The 19,419-nt window shown below is 41.4% G+C and overlaps 1 protein-coding gene across 1 annotated transcript in view; it reads right to left on the bottom strand.

Moving 5' to 3' along the window:
* myt1b (myelin transcription factor 1b) overlaps positions 1-19,419 on the bottom strand; it is a 71,540-nt gene that overhangs the window by 18,884 nt on the left and 33,237 nt on the right. The window contains exons 7-12 of the mRNA XM_036591993.1: positions 18,130-19,005; positions 13,888-14,022; positions 11,807-11,897; positions 11,603-11,722; positions 2,961-3,175; positions 2,648-2,838 (exon numbers count right to left, since the gene is read on the bottom strand). Of these exons, the coding sequence (XP_036447886.1) occupies positions 2,648-2,838; positions 2,961-3,175; positions 11,603-11,722; positions 11,807-11,897; positions 13,888-14,022; positions 18,130-19,005 (1,628 nt within the window). The remainder of the gene's footprint in view (positions 1-2,647; positions 2,839-2,960; positions 3,176-11,602; positions 11,723-11,806; positions 11,898-13,887; positions 14,023-18,129; positions 19,006-19,419) is intronic.

Genomic DNA, 19,419 nt, shown 5'->3' with positions numbered 1-19,419 from the left:
TCAGCCCATTAATCTTCCCCTTTTATCCCCCTCCGCTAAAAACATGGCAACAAATCGAAAAAAATGATGAAGTAGTCACTCCTCTCTGCTGAGAGGGAAAAAAGCCTTTTTACAAAACGAAGGAAAAAAGTCACAATATCAGGGAGAGAGCTTGTACAATTACAGCATAAACTCCCAGTGTGAATATGGTTGGGTGGGATGGGTGAGAGGGAGGGGGGCAGATGGAAAGAGGATGAAGGAAAAAAAGCAAAGAGTGAGAGAGAAAGAGAGAGAGAGAGAGAGAGAAAGAGTTTTGTCATTTCCACTACACAAAAAGCAATGACCCGCATTCATCCTCCCATTAGACTAGTGGAAATAATGAATAAAAGAGCGCAGCACACCTGGTCCTGGGTAATCCAGGGAAAGCCTAATGCAATAATAGCATTAGGAGGATGGAGAGAGTGAAGAGAAAGAGGGACAGATGAAAGGAGTGGAGGAGAGGTGACGCAACGAGGCCTCAACAGCAGCCAGTCTCGTGGAGCGCACCACTCCAGCTCATGATAAATTTATAGTGGCCTGATATCGAATCCCCTCCTTTCACACAGACATGCACTCGCACACCTTTCCCCCTGCTGCTCCGTAGGGATGCTGTGTTTGAACAGCTCAATTTTAGTCCCACTCAGTGACTGATGTCAGCATTAGCTGGACGTGAGTATGGTCATGACAGAATGTATTACAGAATGTACTGCATTGTTCTATGTGGAAATGTGCCAGCACTAGAGCTTTCTTTGCTTATTTGCTGCACTGTGATGCGTTGCTCTCAAGGTCGCGCATTCAACTGCACTGGAACTTTGGAAAGTTAGAATAGATTACAATGATTAAGTGATTAATATTCAATAAAGTATGTGCTCACTTTTTGGTCTATTTATGTTACTTTCTGTGTTTCTCTACTGTGTAATTCACTGTATTGCTGTTACGAAGCTCATTGTTATTCATTTCATTGGGTAGTAGGAGTATAAAGATGCATCTGAAGGTTCAACTGCATTGATTTTAGAAAATTAAAATCTATTAAAATCTACTTTAACCCTTGAGTGGTGTTGGGGTCTGTGGGATCTGTTTTCAATGCTTACCAACTGAAAAAAAATATTATTTATTATTATTTCAACAACAGATTTCTTGTCCTTTGCTCATTTTCTGTGGAGAACATATAAAATAACCCATTTTCAGTGTCTTCACTCTGTTCACCCCCTAACATTTATATTACACATGTGGTGTTGGGTGAACCTGCGGGGAGTAAAAGTGTGGAGGTGCTGTGTCCTTCACTCTGTTCTCCTCCTACATGGCCTGCTGTTAGTATGTGTGTGTCTGTGTATGTATGTGTTTGTATATGTGTGTGTGTGTATGTCTGTGCGGGTGGACACCATGGACAGGCTGCTGACTTGCTACAGCTGCTAAAGGAGAACCCTACGCTGGACACTTGTGATATTTTAAACATCTGGTATTTTTACATAAATTGTTATGGCTGTATTGATTTAAAACCACTAAAACACATCAACACCACACAAGGGTTAATACTATATATTTTTATTTTTTTTTTAACATACTCGTTTATTTGTTGGCCGAAATAACATTTCAGGAGTAAGAGAGCAACTACTGGATGAGCCAAATGTGATTTTAATCTATACTTTAAAAATTGAGCTTGAAATATTCTCTAAAATGCTACTCCTAATTTTACTAAAATGAGATTTCACCAACTGAGCTGTAATGCTCGTAGGAGTTTTCAGCAGGATATGCCAGAGCTTGGCCATTTGGAGCTTTAAGTGTGATAAGCAAGACCTTGTAGTCAATGCAGAGCTTGATCAGAAGCCAGTGTAAACATGGACTGCTACATTCTGAAGTAACTGGAGTCTATTTAGAGATACAGCGAGGCAGCCAGCCAGTGACACATTACAAAAGCCTAATCTAGTAATTTTAAAAGACTGAACCTTTTAAGTGTCTTGTAGGGATAGCACATGTCTTGTAATGGATAAGTTTGGCAAGAGATAAATAGAAATATTACTGACATGGAACTCAAATGATATACTAGCAACCAGTGTTACACCAATGACTTCAAGAGTAGCTTTGTGCACTGAAAAATGATTAAGGTCAAGGATAAATTATGCAGCCTTATCTCAAGCTGCCTTAAGACCCAACGGCAACACTTCTGCTTTATCAGAGTTAGCAGAAGGAAGTTCCTAATCATCCAGACTTTCATGTCTTTAACACAATCTTCCATTATGTTTAACTGTGTCACTGCATCTGACTGAGCTGACGCATATGACTGAATATCATCAGCATTAAAGTGAAAGGCAACATTGTGTTTACGGATTATGTATCCTAGGGGTTGTAAATAAAGGGAGAACAGTAGGAGCCCTAAAACAGAGCCTTGCAGTACACCATACTGCACTCCTCTATGATCAGAAAACAAACTCCTCATTTATACTGACAAACTGGAAGCGGTCTGTCTGCATTTTTTTCCCAAATTGTACCTAAATAATCAAATTCAGATTAATTTAAGATTTCATAATTGAATTGTTGAAGCACACATTGTCTAACAAATCAACTAGAATTGTTGTGAGGTCAGAGATTTGAACTCCTACTGAGCATTGTGTGTGTGTGCGGTTCATACCTTGTCCTGGTGTTTGGTGCTAAGGTTCTCTGGTCTCTCCCAGCAGCGAGTGGACAGGTTGAGAATGGCCGTGGCAGCCATGTGTGCAGCCTCGGCATCATGGGAGTAGTCATGGACGCTGGACGAGCTTTTCCCATAGGGGCTCTGCATGCTGGGACTTGGGGGAGCCGTTCTAGGGAATGGAGGTTTGGCTGCGGAGACACAGGGGATTATTAATTAATCAAAGCTGATTATTAGTATTCCTACCCACATCATCCGCCTGGTAATCTGTCCCTTGAGAGGTTTGTTGGGACCTGTGCCTGATTTCGCTTACATTTGAAGGCTTTGGGTGAGGTTTCGCTGGTGTGCATCTTTGGGGCGAGCATGCGCTTGCCGAACACCTGCACGTCGAAGCTTGCATAATCGAAGGAGACCTTGGAGTACTTCTCCAGCTCCTTAGCCAGGTTAGCACGTGGGGTGCTGGGCACCAGACTGGCCCTGTAGCTGCCAAACTGCGGCACCTCCAGCTGCTTCACAAAACACATAGGTCTGTGGAAAAAGAGAGAGAGAAAGATGGTGGATAATTGGTTTAGAAAGTGGTTTAAGAAAACGTTCGCATCTATTCTGAGGTTTTTATGGCTATATGACAGTTTGGCAACAATGCAGGTTGTAACATTCAAACTCATTAAGCACTGTTATGCTGCATTTACATTGGTCTGACAAGGCAATGCACCGCAATGGATCGCGCTTTAATATGCAGCTGCATGATGTGGTGCGTCAAAAAAGTTGAGGAGCACTGAATCTGACCAGCGTGATGCAGCTACCCAATCAGGGTGAAGGCAGGTGTTTGCATGATTACTGTGCACAGCTCAATGTTGATGTTGACGTTGATCTTTAAGTGATAACCAACAACCTATGATCCCCAAACCTGGATCTGTCCAGTTTTAACCTAATCAGTATGAATGATATACCGTACATTTATTTAATGATACCTAGAAAAAATCGAAGCATTCATTTATTAGCACAGCTGTCCTTTACAATGTGACAACATTTTATGATAACTGGACCAAAAGAAGTGGCCTGAAATTATATGAAAAAAAAAATCATTACAGTGACTTACATTACAAGCAAACAAATTTTGCCTTCTCCTGCAAAATTACAATTTTGGAAATTTTTGAAGCAAAAAAATGTCTCAGCAAGATTGAATTACAATTGGATTTCGCAGGTAAAGCCCTGGTTCCATCCATGTAGACCTCTGAAGTTGTGCATCATTCTGTAGGCTGCGTCGTGACCACGTCCAAACTGGCTTTCTCTTTGGCCCATGTGTCAAACACAAGGCCCGTTGGCCAAGTCAGGCCCGAAACACAGTATTATTTGGCCCACAAAACTATTTTAATTTTCTATTCCTACTAGCCCATTTCACCCTGAGACGCACTACAGTTCCAAGCATGCACTGCAGCTGTGTTTATTCTGCCCCCTTTCCCCAACAACAATCCATGGGCGTTTGCACAAAAAAGAAAAGATGCCTGGTGTCTAATTTAAGCAAATAGGCAGTTTTAAAATCTACCTAAAACAATTTATTTTTATTTAGAATTATTTTTAAATAAATATTCAGTGCCTATTTTGCTAATAAACAGTGGCCCGTTCAGATCATGGCAGTAAAAATGAAATAATACTATATGGCTACTATATGAACTCCATTAACCCTGCTAGTGAGAGAAAGAGAAAAATGGCAATTTAATTGAGAAAAAGTTTGTGAACCATTTGGAATTATTTGAGTTTCTGTGTGAAAGACAGTGTTATTTAAAAAGCAACATCTACAACATTTTGCAGTGCCATAATCCTACTGAAAAAAATCAAGGTCATTCTGAGAAAAAATAGCTTGAGCATAATAATCTCTAAATTTTTTTTTTGTTTCAGTTTTGCTCATTTGCTCTTCCTAGCAGAATTCAGTGTGTGTAATACAGGCTGATCTGAAGATACAGAGGCTGCTGAATGTCACATTAAGTAAAGTGTTGTAAAAGGATTTCTCCATTAGTCCACAGCCAAGATGGAAGAAATTCAGCACCTCTGCTGCTCTCTCTAGGAGTGAGTGCACTCCACTGGTGCAAGACCACACTTTACAGTCCTCAAACAAACGACACTAAAGAACTCTAAGATGTATCTGGTACTTCTTCAACAGATTTTATCTGGGATGTAAAACGCAAAAAGCGTGATACAAACCACAGGAGTCAATCAACAAAGAAGATATTTCAGACTTTGGAGCTGATGTGTCAGAGTCTTGACCTTAGTCCCTCTGAAATGCTATTGTGTGATCTGATGCACGGTGTTCAAGCAAAACACGCTGACTGTATCAGATTTGCACATGGGACAAAAATCGCTGACAGCTACAGAAAGCATTTGACTGAGGTTACTGCCAAAAATGATAGATTCCGCTGTTTAAATCAGTATTTCAAATAAACATATCACACTGTAAAATGTTGCTTTGTGTCTTTGTTAAATAAGACTGACTTGATTTATTATTATTATGGCTTAGAAGGTCAGGTCCTGTAATTTTAGGAGCCATTCGTGTAGAAATCCAGATAATTCCAGTGAATTCACAACTCTTTCCTCACAACTGTCTATAAAGTTCTTTATATAAAGTTATTTCTTTTTTTACGAGTGAGTCTCTTAAAACTGGGGGGAAAAAGAGGGCGAACAAGAGCCAGACATACTGTAATTGAGTGTGAAATATCTGGCAACCGGGCAGAATTCAGGCAGGGAGACAGAAAGCAAAGGAGAAAGACATAGACAAAGCAGAGACTGATACAAGCTCCTGAAGGAGGAACAGACTCAAAGAATGCACAGAGAAAGTAAAAGGGAATAGAGGGAGAGAGAGAGAGAGAGAGACAGAGAAAGAGAGAGACAGAGAGAGAGAGAGCAGAGAAATGCACTCTTGAGAGAAGAGGAGCAGGATTAAATGGTGTCTTATCAGCACGGGGCACATTTGCATATTGTAGAGCATGGAATTCATGAGCTTTAAAACCAGCTTCTTTTTCCTGGAGAGCAGCGAGTCCTGACCGGCCTGCCACTGCTACACCCACAGATCCATCAGCTCCACTTTACAGACCTTTTAGAGGCCACAGGAAAAAAAAAAACCCTCAAAGTAGCCATATTACAGAATAATAAAACTTCCTTCCTTTTTCCCTTTAAAAGAGTTTGAAGAAGCATTTTAAATTTGTTAGGTTCAAAATGTACCATCCACCCTCCCCCCAGTTCATTTAGTCCATACACAGAAAATAAGCTACAAAAAAACCCTCATTTTGAATTCATGAGGGCTGTGTTGCTGTGATGTCACAACCATGAGCAGATCTGCATATTCACACTGAATGGAAGATGTGGTGTATAACGTGTCTTCGCATCAAAAGAAGTGGCTGAAGTTTATTAGTTCTGACATATTTTAACAGTTTGTTCTGCATTTTAGTCCAAATGAGGCCCAATACATGACAGCCAATCAGAAAAGAGGTAATTTACATATTTCATTGTAAAAGTTAACGTAAAATGGAAATTATAACACATTTTTATTGAGCAAAGGGACGCATTTCCGAATGAAACGTGATATAACGAAACTAGCTGAGTGCTTTGTTCTAAACATAATGGGCCTCATTCACCAACGTCGTCCTAAGTTTTTGCTCAAACGTGTTCTTGAGAAAGGTTCTAAGAAAAAGTCTACGTCAGACTCATGACGTGTTCTTAAACCACAGAACTGTTCCCTCCTTTGTGCTCTTGATTGTGTGTAGCTTCTGTTCTTACCTAAGAACCAGTCCCAAATAAGAAAATATTGGTGAACGTCAGAATCTTCTTAAAAACTGCCCAAGTGGGTTTTAAGAAGAAATTTCTTCTTAAGAATGGTTGGTGAATGAGGCCCAGTGTTTTTAAGGTGGGCAAAAATCACTCCACTTGGATCAAAACAAGAATATTACAAACATCAATTCCAAAAAAGTTGCAACAGTAGGTGAAATGCATGTAAAAACAGAAAGAAGTGATTTGTCAATCCACTCTGGGCTGAATTTAAATAAAAACAGAGCAATTTTTCACCTTATCACTATGTGGCTTCTTCTAAAACTCAGAGGCACCAACTTATCTGAGCTCAAGCTCATCTGAAACAGACTGATGCACAGTGGAAACAGGAACGGTGGTCTGACGAGTCAACCTTGCAGCCTTTTCATGGTACATGTGTCAGGCTCCAGTCCTCGTGGGCCAAAACACTGCACACTGCCTCATTAAGCACACCTGATTCAGCTCATCAGCTAATTAGCAAGGCCTTCATGAACTGAATTCAGAGCATTACAGGAGGGTAAATGCTAATCTCCACAGTATTTTGGCCTGAAAGCCCCCCTGTTTGAAATGTCTGGTTTCCTCCTGGACTGTTACCAGTGTAAAGTTCAAAAGCCAGAGTCTGTCATGGCACTGGGGTTCATTAGTTCCTATGGCATGGGTAACCTGTACATTTGCAAAGGCACCATTGACTCAGCCTGCAGTCCAGGCCTGTCTCCTATCCTTGAAAATGTGTGGGATGTTATCAGTGGTGGACAGTAATGAAGTAAATGTAATTCGTTACTGTACTTAAGTAGTTTTTGTGTATCTGTACTTTACTGAAGTATTTCCATTCTGGGTGACTTTTTACTTTCACTCCACTACATTTCAAAGTCTAATATCTCACTTTTTACTCCACCACATTATGCAAAATCTGTTGTTCCTTTTGGTTTATGTGTGCATAAAAACGTAACAGGTCAAAATGAATGAAGCACAAAGCAAAAACACCAATCAGGGCACAGCGCACTTTGTTTTGAGCTTGTTTTGACCTGTTGGACATACCGACCCAGTGCAAGCATACGGTTCAACACCAGTTCAGCAGCGTAAAATTTTGGGAGAGTCTATTCAACATAAATGATGAACTAACCTAACTTTGTGTAAACAGACCACAATATAGAAATATGTACACATATGCAGTTGTGACTGACGTGTCTTTTTTCTGAATTTATACAAACACTATTTCATTTTATAGTAAATTTGTTTTGGCTAGTTTATGTTTATGAACAGAGACCTACAGATGCAGTTTAGTAAAGGAAAACTCATTTGTGAACCCGTGTTTAAAGTTTTTAACTTAAACTTGTAACTAAGTTGCATTAAGTTAATTAATCTTTTAGTACTTTTACTTTCAATACTTAAGTACATTTGAAGGCAAATACTTTTGTACCTTTACTCAAGTGGAGGTCTAAAGGGAGGAACTTCTACTTTTACTGGATTAATATTTTACCTTGGGTATCTCTAAGTATATGATTTGTGTACTTCGTCCACCACTGCCTGTTACGAAGCAGAAAACACAATAACGAGGGTCCCTTATGCTTGTGCGGCTGTATAACAGATCAGTCCCTAAAAAAATCCTGCTTTCAAAACTGTCTTCCTTCCGCAAACGATTCTGAAGTGCTGTTAAAAGGAAAGGTGATGTAACACAGTGGTAAACAAGCTCCTGCTCTCCCAACTTTTTTAGAATGTGTTGCAGGCATCACATGTGAAACGATCACGTAAAAAAAAAAATCGTAAGGTAAAACATCAAATATCGTGTGCCAAGGTTATGAGTGGACCACAGGCGGCAAAATAACACTGCACTTTTAGCAGCATAACAAAGAGCCAGCGAGTGTGTGTGTGTAGGTATGTGTGCGCCGGTGTGTGTGAGTGCGCTCTTGCTTTGTGACTGATGTAACTTGTGTTGAACCATTTCGACAGATTTACAAAGCTCAGAACACAGAATGGCGGAAGAAGGCAGTCTTTATCCACAGAAACACACAGACTCCTTCTGTTCCGTGTCCCTTCATTAAGCCGGTGCGCTCCCATTAGAGCAGGGTGGCATGCAGAACACTCAGAGGTTTCTCCGGTGACCTCCCTGTCTTCCCCTAATGGGCTCTCGCGCCACACTGACGCTCATTTGAATCATAATAATACCAATAAGAGAAGCCAGCGTTTATTGTGCGCCGCAATCCGCATCGCCTCGTCTGACATGTAGACGCGCTTCCTGGAGGAAAGTAATTATTTTTCTTATACTCTGTGCCCCCTAAGTCCATTAATTAGCTTATCTGCGGCATAATTAGAGTCGCAGGGCTGGCATGTGAACTTGCTGTGATATGCTAGGCTGTTCTCTATTAGGAAGGGCAAGAAGGGGGTTAGTGCTTCAGAAAGGCCTGACCAATCACGCTGCGGTAAGTGGGTTCTGTCCTTTGATTGACGGCTGGGTTAACCAACTGTGGCAAGCGCGTTTGATCGATGTGCTGCTGACTTGGGGAAGCGGTCAGAGAGCAGGGAGGAAACAAGGCCGACTGGGCGAGGTAAATGCTGACGTTTGTGTGAATTACGCTCCATTTATTTGCAGAACTTTGTGTTATTTTTGCTTTTTTAAGGACCAGTTTGTTCCAACTTTGCTCCTGAAGCCCCCCCACTGCTGCACCGCACAGCTGTGAGCTAACACACCTGGTTGATAATTAGCTAATGACATGACTGAGGTAGGCCTCTGCCTGGTGTCAGATAACAGAGTTACCGTGGTAACAGTGCCCTGCACTGAAAAAACATCGCACTGCGTGCACTTGATCCAAATGTGTATATTACTCCACATGAATAAAACATATTAGGGTCACTCTACAGAAACGTCCACTTTTCTGTCTATCCATAGGAGTCACTGGTGTTACTGATCCTCATTGGTGTTACACATAAGAAAGGGAACACCAGAGACATTTTAATAAAAATGCATTTTACAAAGTGGCTGCTACAGAACATCAAACCACATGTCAGTCATGGAATATCCACTAAAATATGTACTTTAATCCATTTATATTCTATTTTTTCCTCAATGACCTCAGAATAAAGTCGGTCACACCAGTGACTTCAGCTAAAAGCTTCATATGAAATCATGAGCTAAATGAGAAAATCTCTGATAACTGAAAGACACAGTGGACTCACCATGTGCTTTTCTTCATAGATCCTCAGAAAAAAGGTAAAAGGAGGTGAAGTGGTGTCATCAGCATGATTTTTATTTCAAAATAAGAGATTTTTTGTTACGTAGTAACACCAGTGACACGACTCCTGGGGACCACAACTTTCATTCTATATTTTATAATATTTATTTGGCATTTGTTTTCTATATGTCATTTAAATCATATATTCCATAGTCATTTATAGATTATTGTAGTTAAAATTGCAGAAAAATGTGTTTTTTTCTTCAAAATATGGCCTCAGCCTTCACACATGACTGTGGGAACGAGCTCTTCTGTGTTGCTTGGAATTCTAGATAATTGATTTAAAAACCAGTATTGCTAAATTGAAGCTCAAGAAGGTGTAATTATTAAAATAACTTATTGCTTTATTTTAAAATATAAATAAATTGTAACCCTGACACGTTTTTTAAGTGTAATATATCTGTAAATGCTAGGGACAGAAAAATGGACATTTCTGTAAAATGACCCATTACATCAACACAAATCTGTCTTTCAGTTACTTGATGTACACATTTGAATACAGTAGTTTGTCAGTGTGGGATGGTAAACAAGATAATAAAAAAAGTCTTGAACATAGACGATGAGTTCCCTTATACCACTGTGGCTTGGCGAGTAGTTTACCTTAATGTAGAAATACAATGTTGTGTCTCTTTACTGTTCATGACACTTGCTAATGTTTACCTGGGCTGAGTAGGAAGAATTAAACCTGGTGGACGGTTTCTCCTCGTCTTTCTCCTCCAAAAAGAAGCGCAATAAGTGCTAGTTTCTTTAGTTTCCATAAATATCCTTCTCCGCTTTGCAGAACTTGTCACAGATGCAAATTTTTTGCAGACTACGTTCCACCAGCGGAACGCAGCAGAACGTTAAGTAAAAATAAACACTGCCTCTTGCAGTGGAAGAACAGAAATACGGGAAAAACAAGAAATACAGGAAAAACAGAAATAACGTTTCGCTTGCTAGCTTGTTTTGCTTTTTCGCTGATTAGACTCCAGACGTTAAACCGGCACACCCTAGAGGGATTTGGGGGCAAGGGGGCCTACCCCCTGCTTTTGGTGGATTTCAGCACGTTAGATACAGGTTGGAACTAAGCTCTGCAGGATAGCAAATCTCCAGGAGGATGGTTCGTGTCCACTGGCGTAGATGCTAGTCTCCTGATTTCTGCCATGCTCAGCTTGTCAGGCCTGCACAAAAAGTGTGGACTACGTAGGCTAAGCTATGGAACAGATGTGAGGTGTACAGTATTAAAAAACCTGTATAGTCTTTGACACCTGCAACGGGATGAGTTTAACCTCTAGGCTCCTTCATTATCAGTTATGTTAGCAATGTAAGTGTTTTCTACATAGAAGATAAAGAGACAAAAATCTGCATTGTAACTGCCACTGGAAAATACTTATGTTTTTTGTAATCATGTTTGTTAATGCCCTTAAATATTATTTTAGAAGATCTGTAGTCCACTTGAGTATCTTTCAAATGGAATACTTCTACGCATAACAAGTCTCAAAGGCAAAGAGACTTTTGAGATATGACACACCACCAAAAAAATCAAAAAAAAATCAAATACTTTTAATTTTATACGTTAAATATTTGATTACTGTCTGAACAGAAACTTGTTCTTGTTCCAAAATGCTAACTTTACAGGAGAGGGATAGAACATTTTTCACTTATAATAGAATGTAACAAGAATTACAAGTAATTTTGGACCATTTCTATTGGTCCATCATGAAATTTGAAGTTTTGTTAAAATGTAAATGTAAACATTTTTAGTTTTACTTCTGTTTTACCAGGTTTTCAACATAGTACCCATACTTTCACTTAAATACAGTTTCTCTGTACTTTTTATGCTTTATATTTTATACAAAGTTGACTACGCAGACTCTGTTAGCGGCACTGCGGCAAAACAGTTTCTTCACTGACAGAAGGGTGGAAAAGCTTGACTGGTACAACTGACCTGAGCACTCTGTCGGAGTTGGGGCTGCCTTTGGGCTGCTCGCTCATGGGCTGGCTTAGGTGCTGCTTGTCGTGGCTCTTGGACAGCTTCTCGGCGGCGGCAATTGGACATCCTGACAAACTGTAAGCGCAAGAAGTCTCAGTGAGAACACGATCCAAGAACCCGAATGTGTGTGTATGAATGAATGATAAGCATATATGGTACCTGCGGTGTGTGTTGCGGTTGCTGTTGACGTGGCCCTGTCCTGTGCAGCCGGGAGTGGGGCACTTCAGAACATTCTCATGCATGGCCAGGACTGCATGGACAAGGAATCATGCAGATAGGACCAGTGGGTTAATAATTAGCATTAAGAAGAGAAACTTCATACATATAAACTTTATACATATAAAAAGTAACGTTATTGGGTAGTGCACCACAGACACACTGTAGGTTCCTACTGTGCCTTCAAGCAAGAAGTGAAGATCTACTAAAAGAGCACTCCAATCTAAAACCAGTATATGTTATTTGTCACATTATGTAATATTTTGTAACACAGCATTGGACGTCTCAGCCTCACTGATTTTATAGAATTCACAATTTTGTTTGCTTTTGTTCACTAGTGTGGTCCCACTACAATACCCAGCACGCATTATGCATATACAGCATGCATCTGTTGAGAATCTCTCTATTGCAATAAAGACATTCTGACTGCTAACTTAACCACTAAGGTATAGAGGCTAATAAACGCAGACATGATATTCAGCTTTTTTCAGCAAGTGGAAAAAAAATTCTCAAGCATCTGAATTCTCAAAATGCTTTTTTCAAAAGTTCCTCCCACCTTCAAGATACATCATCAGAAGGGAGGTTTTCCCAATTTCCTAATTTTTACTTTAAGTTTACCTTTTCCCTAGTCTCGTAAACCAGACTGGTGCATTGCATCCTTAATTGTGACAGGAACTGCCTGATACAGTAGGAAAGGGTTGTTTGACTGACATGCAAAATAACCAACCACAGACTGTTGTAGAGCGAAGGGGCAGGCGATTTTCAAAAAAGGGCTACAAGAAAAACAAACCTGCAGGACGCACCACGGCAAACCTTAGACGATATCTAATTTAAAAGCTACTAAATCCTTGTTCAATCTGGTGACTGCGGCTGTGTCCAGAAACCCTGAAAGTTACTGCTTTATCTTACTGATCCTCTTCCTCTTCTCAGTGACCCGGAAACTGATTTTGTGAAGCCTTCTTATCGGCTGTCAAAATATTGGAGGAGATGGGAGAAGCCAAAGAGGCTTTCAGAGGATGACACACAAGTGTATGCTACCCAGGAAGTCTTTAGATTTTAAAGAGAAATCACTGAGGATGGACAAACATGAGGCAATCCAACTATACTTCCAATTCTGTGTTTTGTTGTGTATTTGTACTTGGTGTAAAATAAAATAAAAAAAACGTCTGTCTCTATGATTGAATGCAGTAGTATTGGGGTAGGTTTTTAAGCGAACGTTGTGACAGGCTCAGCTCATTGATAGTCGACCTCAGATTTAAAGGCTCAATTTTTGCTCTCCTTGATTCCTCCGCGTTCTTCTAGGGTAGGAGAGGAGCGGAAGGAAGGAATGGGGGACAGAAGCAGTAGCAAAAGATTATAGACGCAGCCCAAAAGTTTGCATCCTGTCGGACTGCTGCAGGGACATGCAGGTAGCCAATCAGAAAGGACCTGACAAAATTCTAGTAGTTGTGCCAAGCTTAGCATATCAGCCGCTCCATTTACATGTGGGTGGAGTGTCTGAGGCAGATACCTATTCCAAGGTTCAAAACCTGGGCAGAAACAAATGACACCTTTGGGGCAGTCATGGGCTGGAGGTTAGGGACCCAGCCTTGTGACCGGAAGGTCGCTGGTTCATTCCCCTGAGCCAACAGTACATGACTGATGTGCCCTTGAGCAAGGCACTTAACCCCCAACTGCTCCCTGGGCACTGTGGATAGGGCTGCCCACCACTCTGGGCAAGTATGCTCACTGCCCCCTAGTGTGTGTGCATTCACTAGTGTGTATGTGGTGTTTCACTGCACGGACGGGTTAAACGTGGAGGTAAAATTTCCCCGTTGTGGGACTAATAAGGGTCACTTAACTTTTCCCTAAGTCTGGTCTCCCTTAACCCTAACGTATTTGTAGAAAAGCTGTGGGGGGGTCCTTCAAAATAAAGCGTGAGCAAAATATTATATTCATATTCTTAGCATTACAGCGATGAAAGAAGATCTTTTAGGTGTGCTTGGTCATTTTGCTCCTCAGGTATCCGTGTCATGCTGACTCACTCTCTGGTGGGATCCTGTCTTTGTGAGGGCAGCCTGACAAACTGCGGTGGTGAGGGTACAGCCCGGTCACGTGACCCGTGCCGTCACAGCCAGGGGTGGGGCATTTGTTCTCTCTCTTCTCCGGTCTGGAACTCTCTGTGAAAGGGGAGGGACATAGCACATGTCAGTCAATCTCATCACAACTTAAAATAAGACATGCCGCAGAGCTGAGAACGTCCAAATGGTAACAGATACAGGGGCCTGCTGAACCCCTGGATACACGAAGCCACACACGGACACACACACCTACACAGCGTAACCTTATCTGAAGCAGCCCATGGACTCTGAGAGCAGATTTATAGTGATAATGATGGCCATTACGTGCGGTAGATGCACGGAGGGTTTAATATGGGATTAGCATTGGTGAGATGCATTCGTTTGCACTGCGGCTTATTGGACCTTACACTGAAAAATGGGCCTCATTAAGCACACTTTACCATTGGCAAGGTTTATCTACACATTATACAGGGCAGAGGGAGGGGGACGTGTGTGTGCGCGAGTGTGTGTGCAAATGTAGGTACGGAGACATTAAAGTGAAAGCAAAATAATTGAGCGAGAGGAGAAAAGGAGGCGGTTAGCATGGAGGGAGAGCGAGCGAGGGAGCGCGGGCGAGCGAGCGGAAGAGGATTTTTACGCGTGCTCCAGTGCTTCCTTAATTGAATGTTGAAATGTTAACGAGACATGCACCTTCTAATTAAAACTGGACAGAGCATGAGGAACACAGTTAAACGGGCCGAGCGCAGAACCCGACTGAGCGCCCTCAGCCACCGCGGCAGCATGAGTGCCGGGCAAAGCGCCAGCACACGACCACAAACAAACCAATAAACGAACAAACAAACGCCAAACCAATCTAATTACCCACCCCCACTCCCCTCTCTTTGCCTCTCTCTAGCGCTAAGTGCTTCCTCCAGTAATTACAGACTTCAGCGCTAGTTTATCTATGGAAACAAATTCATTTGACCCATTTACTCTCTATTGCTATCCCATTAAAAGACTACAGAGCCATGGTGGCTTATCTAAGCAAGGATTATGTATATATTTCAACTTATTTATCCAGGCTTAATTGTGTGTAGGCGTACATTTAAAAGCAACTGAAAACGTGCATGGAGCTCAGTGAAAGTGAGCATACACTCACTGGCCAGTTTATTAGAAACGCTACCCTTCGTTTAGTTAATTTCCAGTAAAAAAGGCCACTGTGTCATTCATTTTTCTAGAGATATTTCGGAAGAGATTATGTACGAGATCAAGAAAAAAAGAAGTAAAAAAAGTTCAAAGAATCATTAAAAGATAGAAAGAAACTCGTAACAACTCCAAATCAAGCTCCACTCTTGTTTCCATCCTTCTACTGTGAAAGGACAACTCAACACTACGCATTTGAAAGGATGTGGAGCTGTCAAGTAGCTGTTTCTTAGAAAATAAAATTTACAAATCAAACAAAGAAGCTGCTGGTGTTCTCAGAACAATGGACTGACCACCCCAGAGTCCAGACCTCAACATCACTGAATGTGTTTGAATTAAGCCTTGGGTTCACTACATGACTTTTTAAGTCTGAGCAGATTATAAAAGACTGGGAGTCTCAGATTTTTTTGGGCAACTGAAATATTAGGAATCACACTCAACTTTTTAGCTCCTGCTGAACCGAATGGAGCTCACTGAACTCACGTGTTCTCCCGTTATGAGGAGACTCAAACAAATGTGGAGCTGCTGCTGCTGTTTTCTCTGCCGTTTGCCCTAGCGCAGTAAAGAATCAGCAGGTAAACACGTTTAAGTGGATCATGGATTTTAAAATGTGATCAGCTGGTATTTGTTAAAGTTTTAAACATCCATAAACTTAATTGTGCTCGTGCCTTAAACTCAGCTCATTAAAATGCTTCGTTCTACATGTGAGAGACTTTTCCCCATTTTTTTTGTTTACTTGCTGTATTTTCTTCTTTCGTGCTCTCGGTTTTCATTGGCTGTTGCAGGAATCTGTTCAGATTAAGTCGTTGACCAGTTTGAAACGTTTGATAAACTCCGACTGGTCTGAAATGCGATCAGGAGGCAAAAAATCTGGGTCTGCACCCCCCCACACGACTCAATTCTCTCCAACTGTCGACTCCGACTGCCTCGAACATCTGCAGACTAGAGCCGACCAGCACAGACTCGGCCAGACTGAGAATCAGGGCTAAAATTGGGGTAAAAGTCGTGATAAGCAGAATATGCAACCAAATTCTGGGACTGAACTTTGGAGGCGTGTAAAAATATCCCTGCAGATTTCTTGAAAAATTGAAAACAAGTTTGCTGACATGAACGGAATAAAGGCCAAGGGTGGACACACTAAATACTGAATAAATTAAATGAAGTTGTTAAAGCTTCTGTTTCTGCTAAATATATACTTTCTGCTTTTTTCCTGAGACTGAAAAATGTAAAAATTGTACTTATTGGCTGTTTTGACTGGAAACTAAAAAAAAATGACGGATGGTCTCTGACCGTTACACAGTACTGTAGATCCATCTTGCTGGTGTACAGTTATTGACTATAGCCCATATGTTGCTATGAACAATTCTTCAACATTTTTCCTTCATCAGTGTCAGTTTTATGACCACAGAAGTGATCACTCTAGACCAAGCAGTGAAAAACTCCACCAGCACCGCTGTGCCTCATACACCTGTACCAGCGTCACACATACAACCATGCCACTTGTACATCAGTGTCACTGCTGTATTTTGCAGTGCTTCGGTCAGAAACTGGCAGTGATGAATGGGATACATGATGGCTGACAAATGCATTAGAACAGATGGTCTACAATCTATAAAAGCAGGTGTAAGTACTAAGATACACACTCAAAAATAAAGATCTAAAATGGTTCTTGAACACACAGTTCTAGGAAAAACCTTTAATTAGTACAGAAGCTTTACACTGGCTGTGTTTACATGCAAAGATTTTTTGCCGATCCGACTGAATACATTCCAATAGATTAAGACTGAGGTGTTTATACTCACTCTACTCAACACTCTGATGGAAAATCTCCATTTACATGCTCACTACAAGTAATCAGATCCAAAATTACACGCATGCATAGAGAACCACTCAGTGTAGACGTTACCATGACCACGAGCATCACGTGAGTCCAGTCAGAGTGAGATGAGCAGCAGTGAGCAGTGCTTGTGTTTTCAATTGCTTTAAAATGATGTCAGACTCCTTCACGTGTCCTTATTAAAGAAGGCCGAGAGGAAGACGTCGTGTTCTGAGACACATAAGCTGGACGTCCGTCCCACCGCCGTCTTTTAAAGATCAGAGCATAAACTTCGTCTCCTCTGCAGACCAGTTTCTGCTCCGCCATGCTGAACGGTATAAACTTTCACTATGACGCGACGAACATGATCAGAACGGGCTTAAACTTTCCGATTGGGAATGTAATCAGATACAGGCGTTTACACGGATATTATTCTGTTATTTAACGCATTATTTACAGGATTACCCACCTCGTTCAATCAGACAGAAACTGTATTCAGAATGGCCTTAATTGGACTAATCTATTCCGATTGAGGCATATACATGCACATATTCTATACTGATTGAGCTATTAGTCAGATTATTAACAAATTATTATGCTGCATATAAATGTGGCTACTGTGTTGAGGGTAATTAAACTTTCTAAAAGTTTTTCTAAGTTCTTTAAACTCCAAATGTGGTTCTTCGGCCCCATTTTACCTGGATAGGCTCCCGTTGAATATAGATGTTCAAATTATTTAGAAACTATCTGTTGATTCTCCATAGTGTTCAAGTTATGTTTGGGATTAGTACCATGGTTAGGTTTAAGGTAGGACTAAGGTTAGGTTTGAGGTTGAGGTTAAGGTCAGGGTTAAAATTAGAGCCAGGGTTAAGGTTAGGGTTAGGGAAAAAATAAAGTAAAAATAATAACTATTTACTGAAATGTACTTTAAATCCAAGCATTTACAGTGGGCTATCCAGATAAAGTGGTACCAGTTCTATTATGTCACTGCTTTAAAGAACCTTTTCTGGCACTATTTAGTGGACGTAGAAGTTAGATGGACCTCCAAAAGTGCCCAGTGAGTGGAAGATGTAGAACTTTGTTCTTGTTTTAAGAAATGTTCATGTAAAAATGCAAACAAACGGTTAATAACTGAGACAGGTAGATATATTAAAGGCGGGATGTAAGTTATTGTAAAGGCACATTTTCAATGACATTTCTGCTGATACCTTTGCCGTAGTAGCTCTTGCGCAGTTGCTCCATGTGTTTGATGGGCCGGTCATCTAGGTGGAAGTAGCGATGGTGTTCAGGAGTGTGCGGGAATTCTCGGTGACCTTTGACCTGCTGGGCTTTAAGAGCGATGGCCTGCTCCAGTAGGCCCAGGTTGCCCCGCATCATATCATACATCTCTGACTCATCCGCCACCGTTGAGCGCTGGGACAAACTGTCATTGTCCTCCTCTTCATCATCATCTCCGTCTTTGTCGTCCCTATCTGACCCCTCAGACCGCACCTCGATGAATACGGGGGCTGCCGAGGCTTTGCTGGAAGTGTAGTTCTCTGGGGATGAGGGTTTGTGGGTAATGTAGTCTTCGTTCATGTGGGATCCCTGAGCTGCAGTGATCACAGAGGGGTTGAAAAGGCTGTTCCGTTCTGTCTTTTGCTCTTCGACTTCATCATCTTCATACTCCTCCTTGTATGGTTCCTCCTTATGTGGCTTCTCATGATGCTCACGCAGATGTACGTTGATCTCCTCTGTGAAGTACTGGTGATCTGACTCTTCTTGTCTTCCATTCTGCATCCTCTCTTCCTCCTCTTCCTCTGTTTCCCCATTCACTCCATTCATCTGAGACATCTGAGCTGTTGTTTTGGCCACCTCCTTCTCTCTTCCCTCTTCTTCCTCTTCTTCTTCTCTGGTTGGGCTGTCCTCCAGTGCCTCCATGGTGACCGACTGCTGCTGTTGTTGTCGTGGAGACGTGGCATGGTTATTACGGTTGCTGAGGTGCAGTAGTGAGTTGGCCACTATGTGCTGGTAGCTGGAGAGGTCATCGGTTCCTGCAGCTTTAGGCTTCTCTGTGCTGGATGCCTCAATAATCATGCACTCCTCTGTGGGAGAGAGAACAACGGCTTGGTAACAAGCACTGCTTTAATTATGATTAACCCTTCTAGATTTGCTATACTACCAAAAGGCACTTTAGTAAGTAGTAATTACTTAGTAATACATCACTGTTAGAACACAGACTTGTATCTCCATTTAACAGAGCCAAAAGACCTTTATATGGTTTTAAAATTTCATGGCGAACATCCATCCATCCATCATCTAAACCGCTTATCCTTCTGGGTCACGGTGGGGTGCTGGAGCCTATCCCAGCTGTCATTGGGCGGAAGGCAGGATACACCCTGGACAGGTCGCCAGTCCATCGCAGGGCAGACAGACATACATACACATTCACACACACACTCACACCTAGGGGCAATTTAGCATGTCCAATCAGCCTGACTGCATGTTTTTGGACTGTG

The sequence above is a fragment of the Colossoma macropomum genome, unplaced genomic scaffold (assembly GCF_904425465.1).
Source record: "Colossoma macropomum unplaced genomic scaffold, Colossoma_macropomum, whole genome shotgun sequence".
Taxonomy (NCBI): Eukaryota; Metazoa; Chordata; class Actinopteri; order Characiformes; family Serrasalmidae; genus Colossoma; species Colossoma macropomum.
The sequence above is the reverse complement of the archived record's forward strand: the minus strand, read 5'-3'. Positions and strand labels throughout refer to the sequence as shown.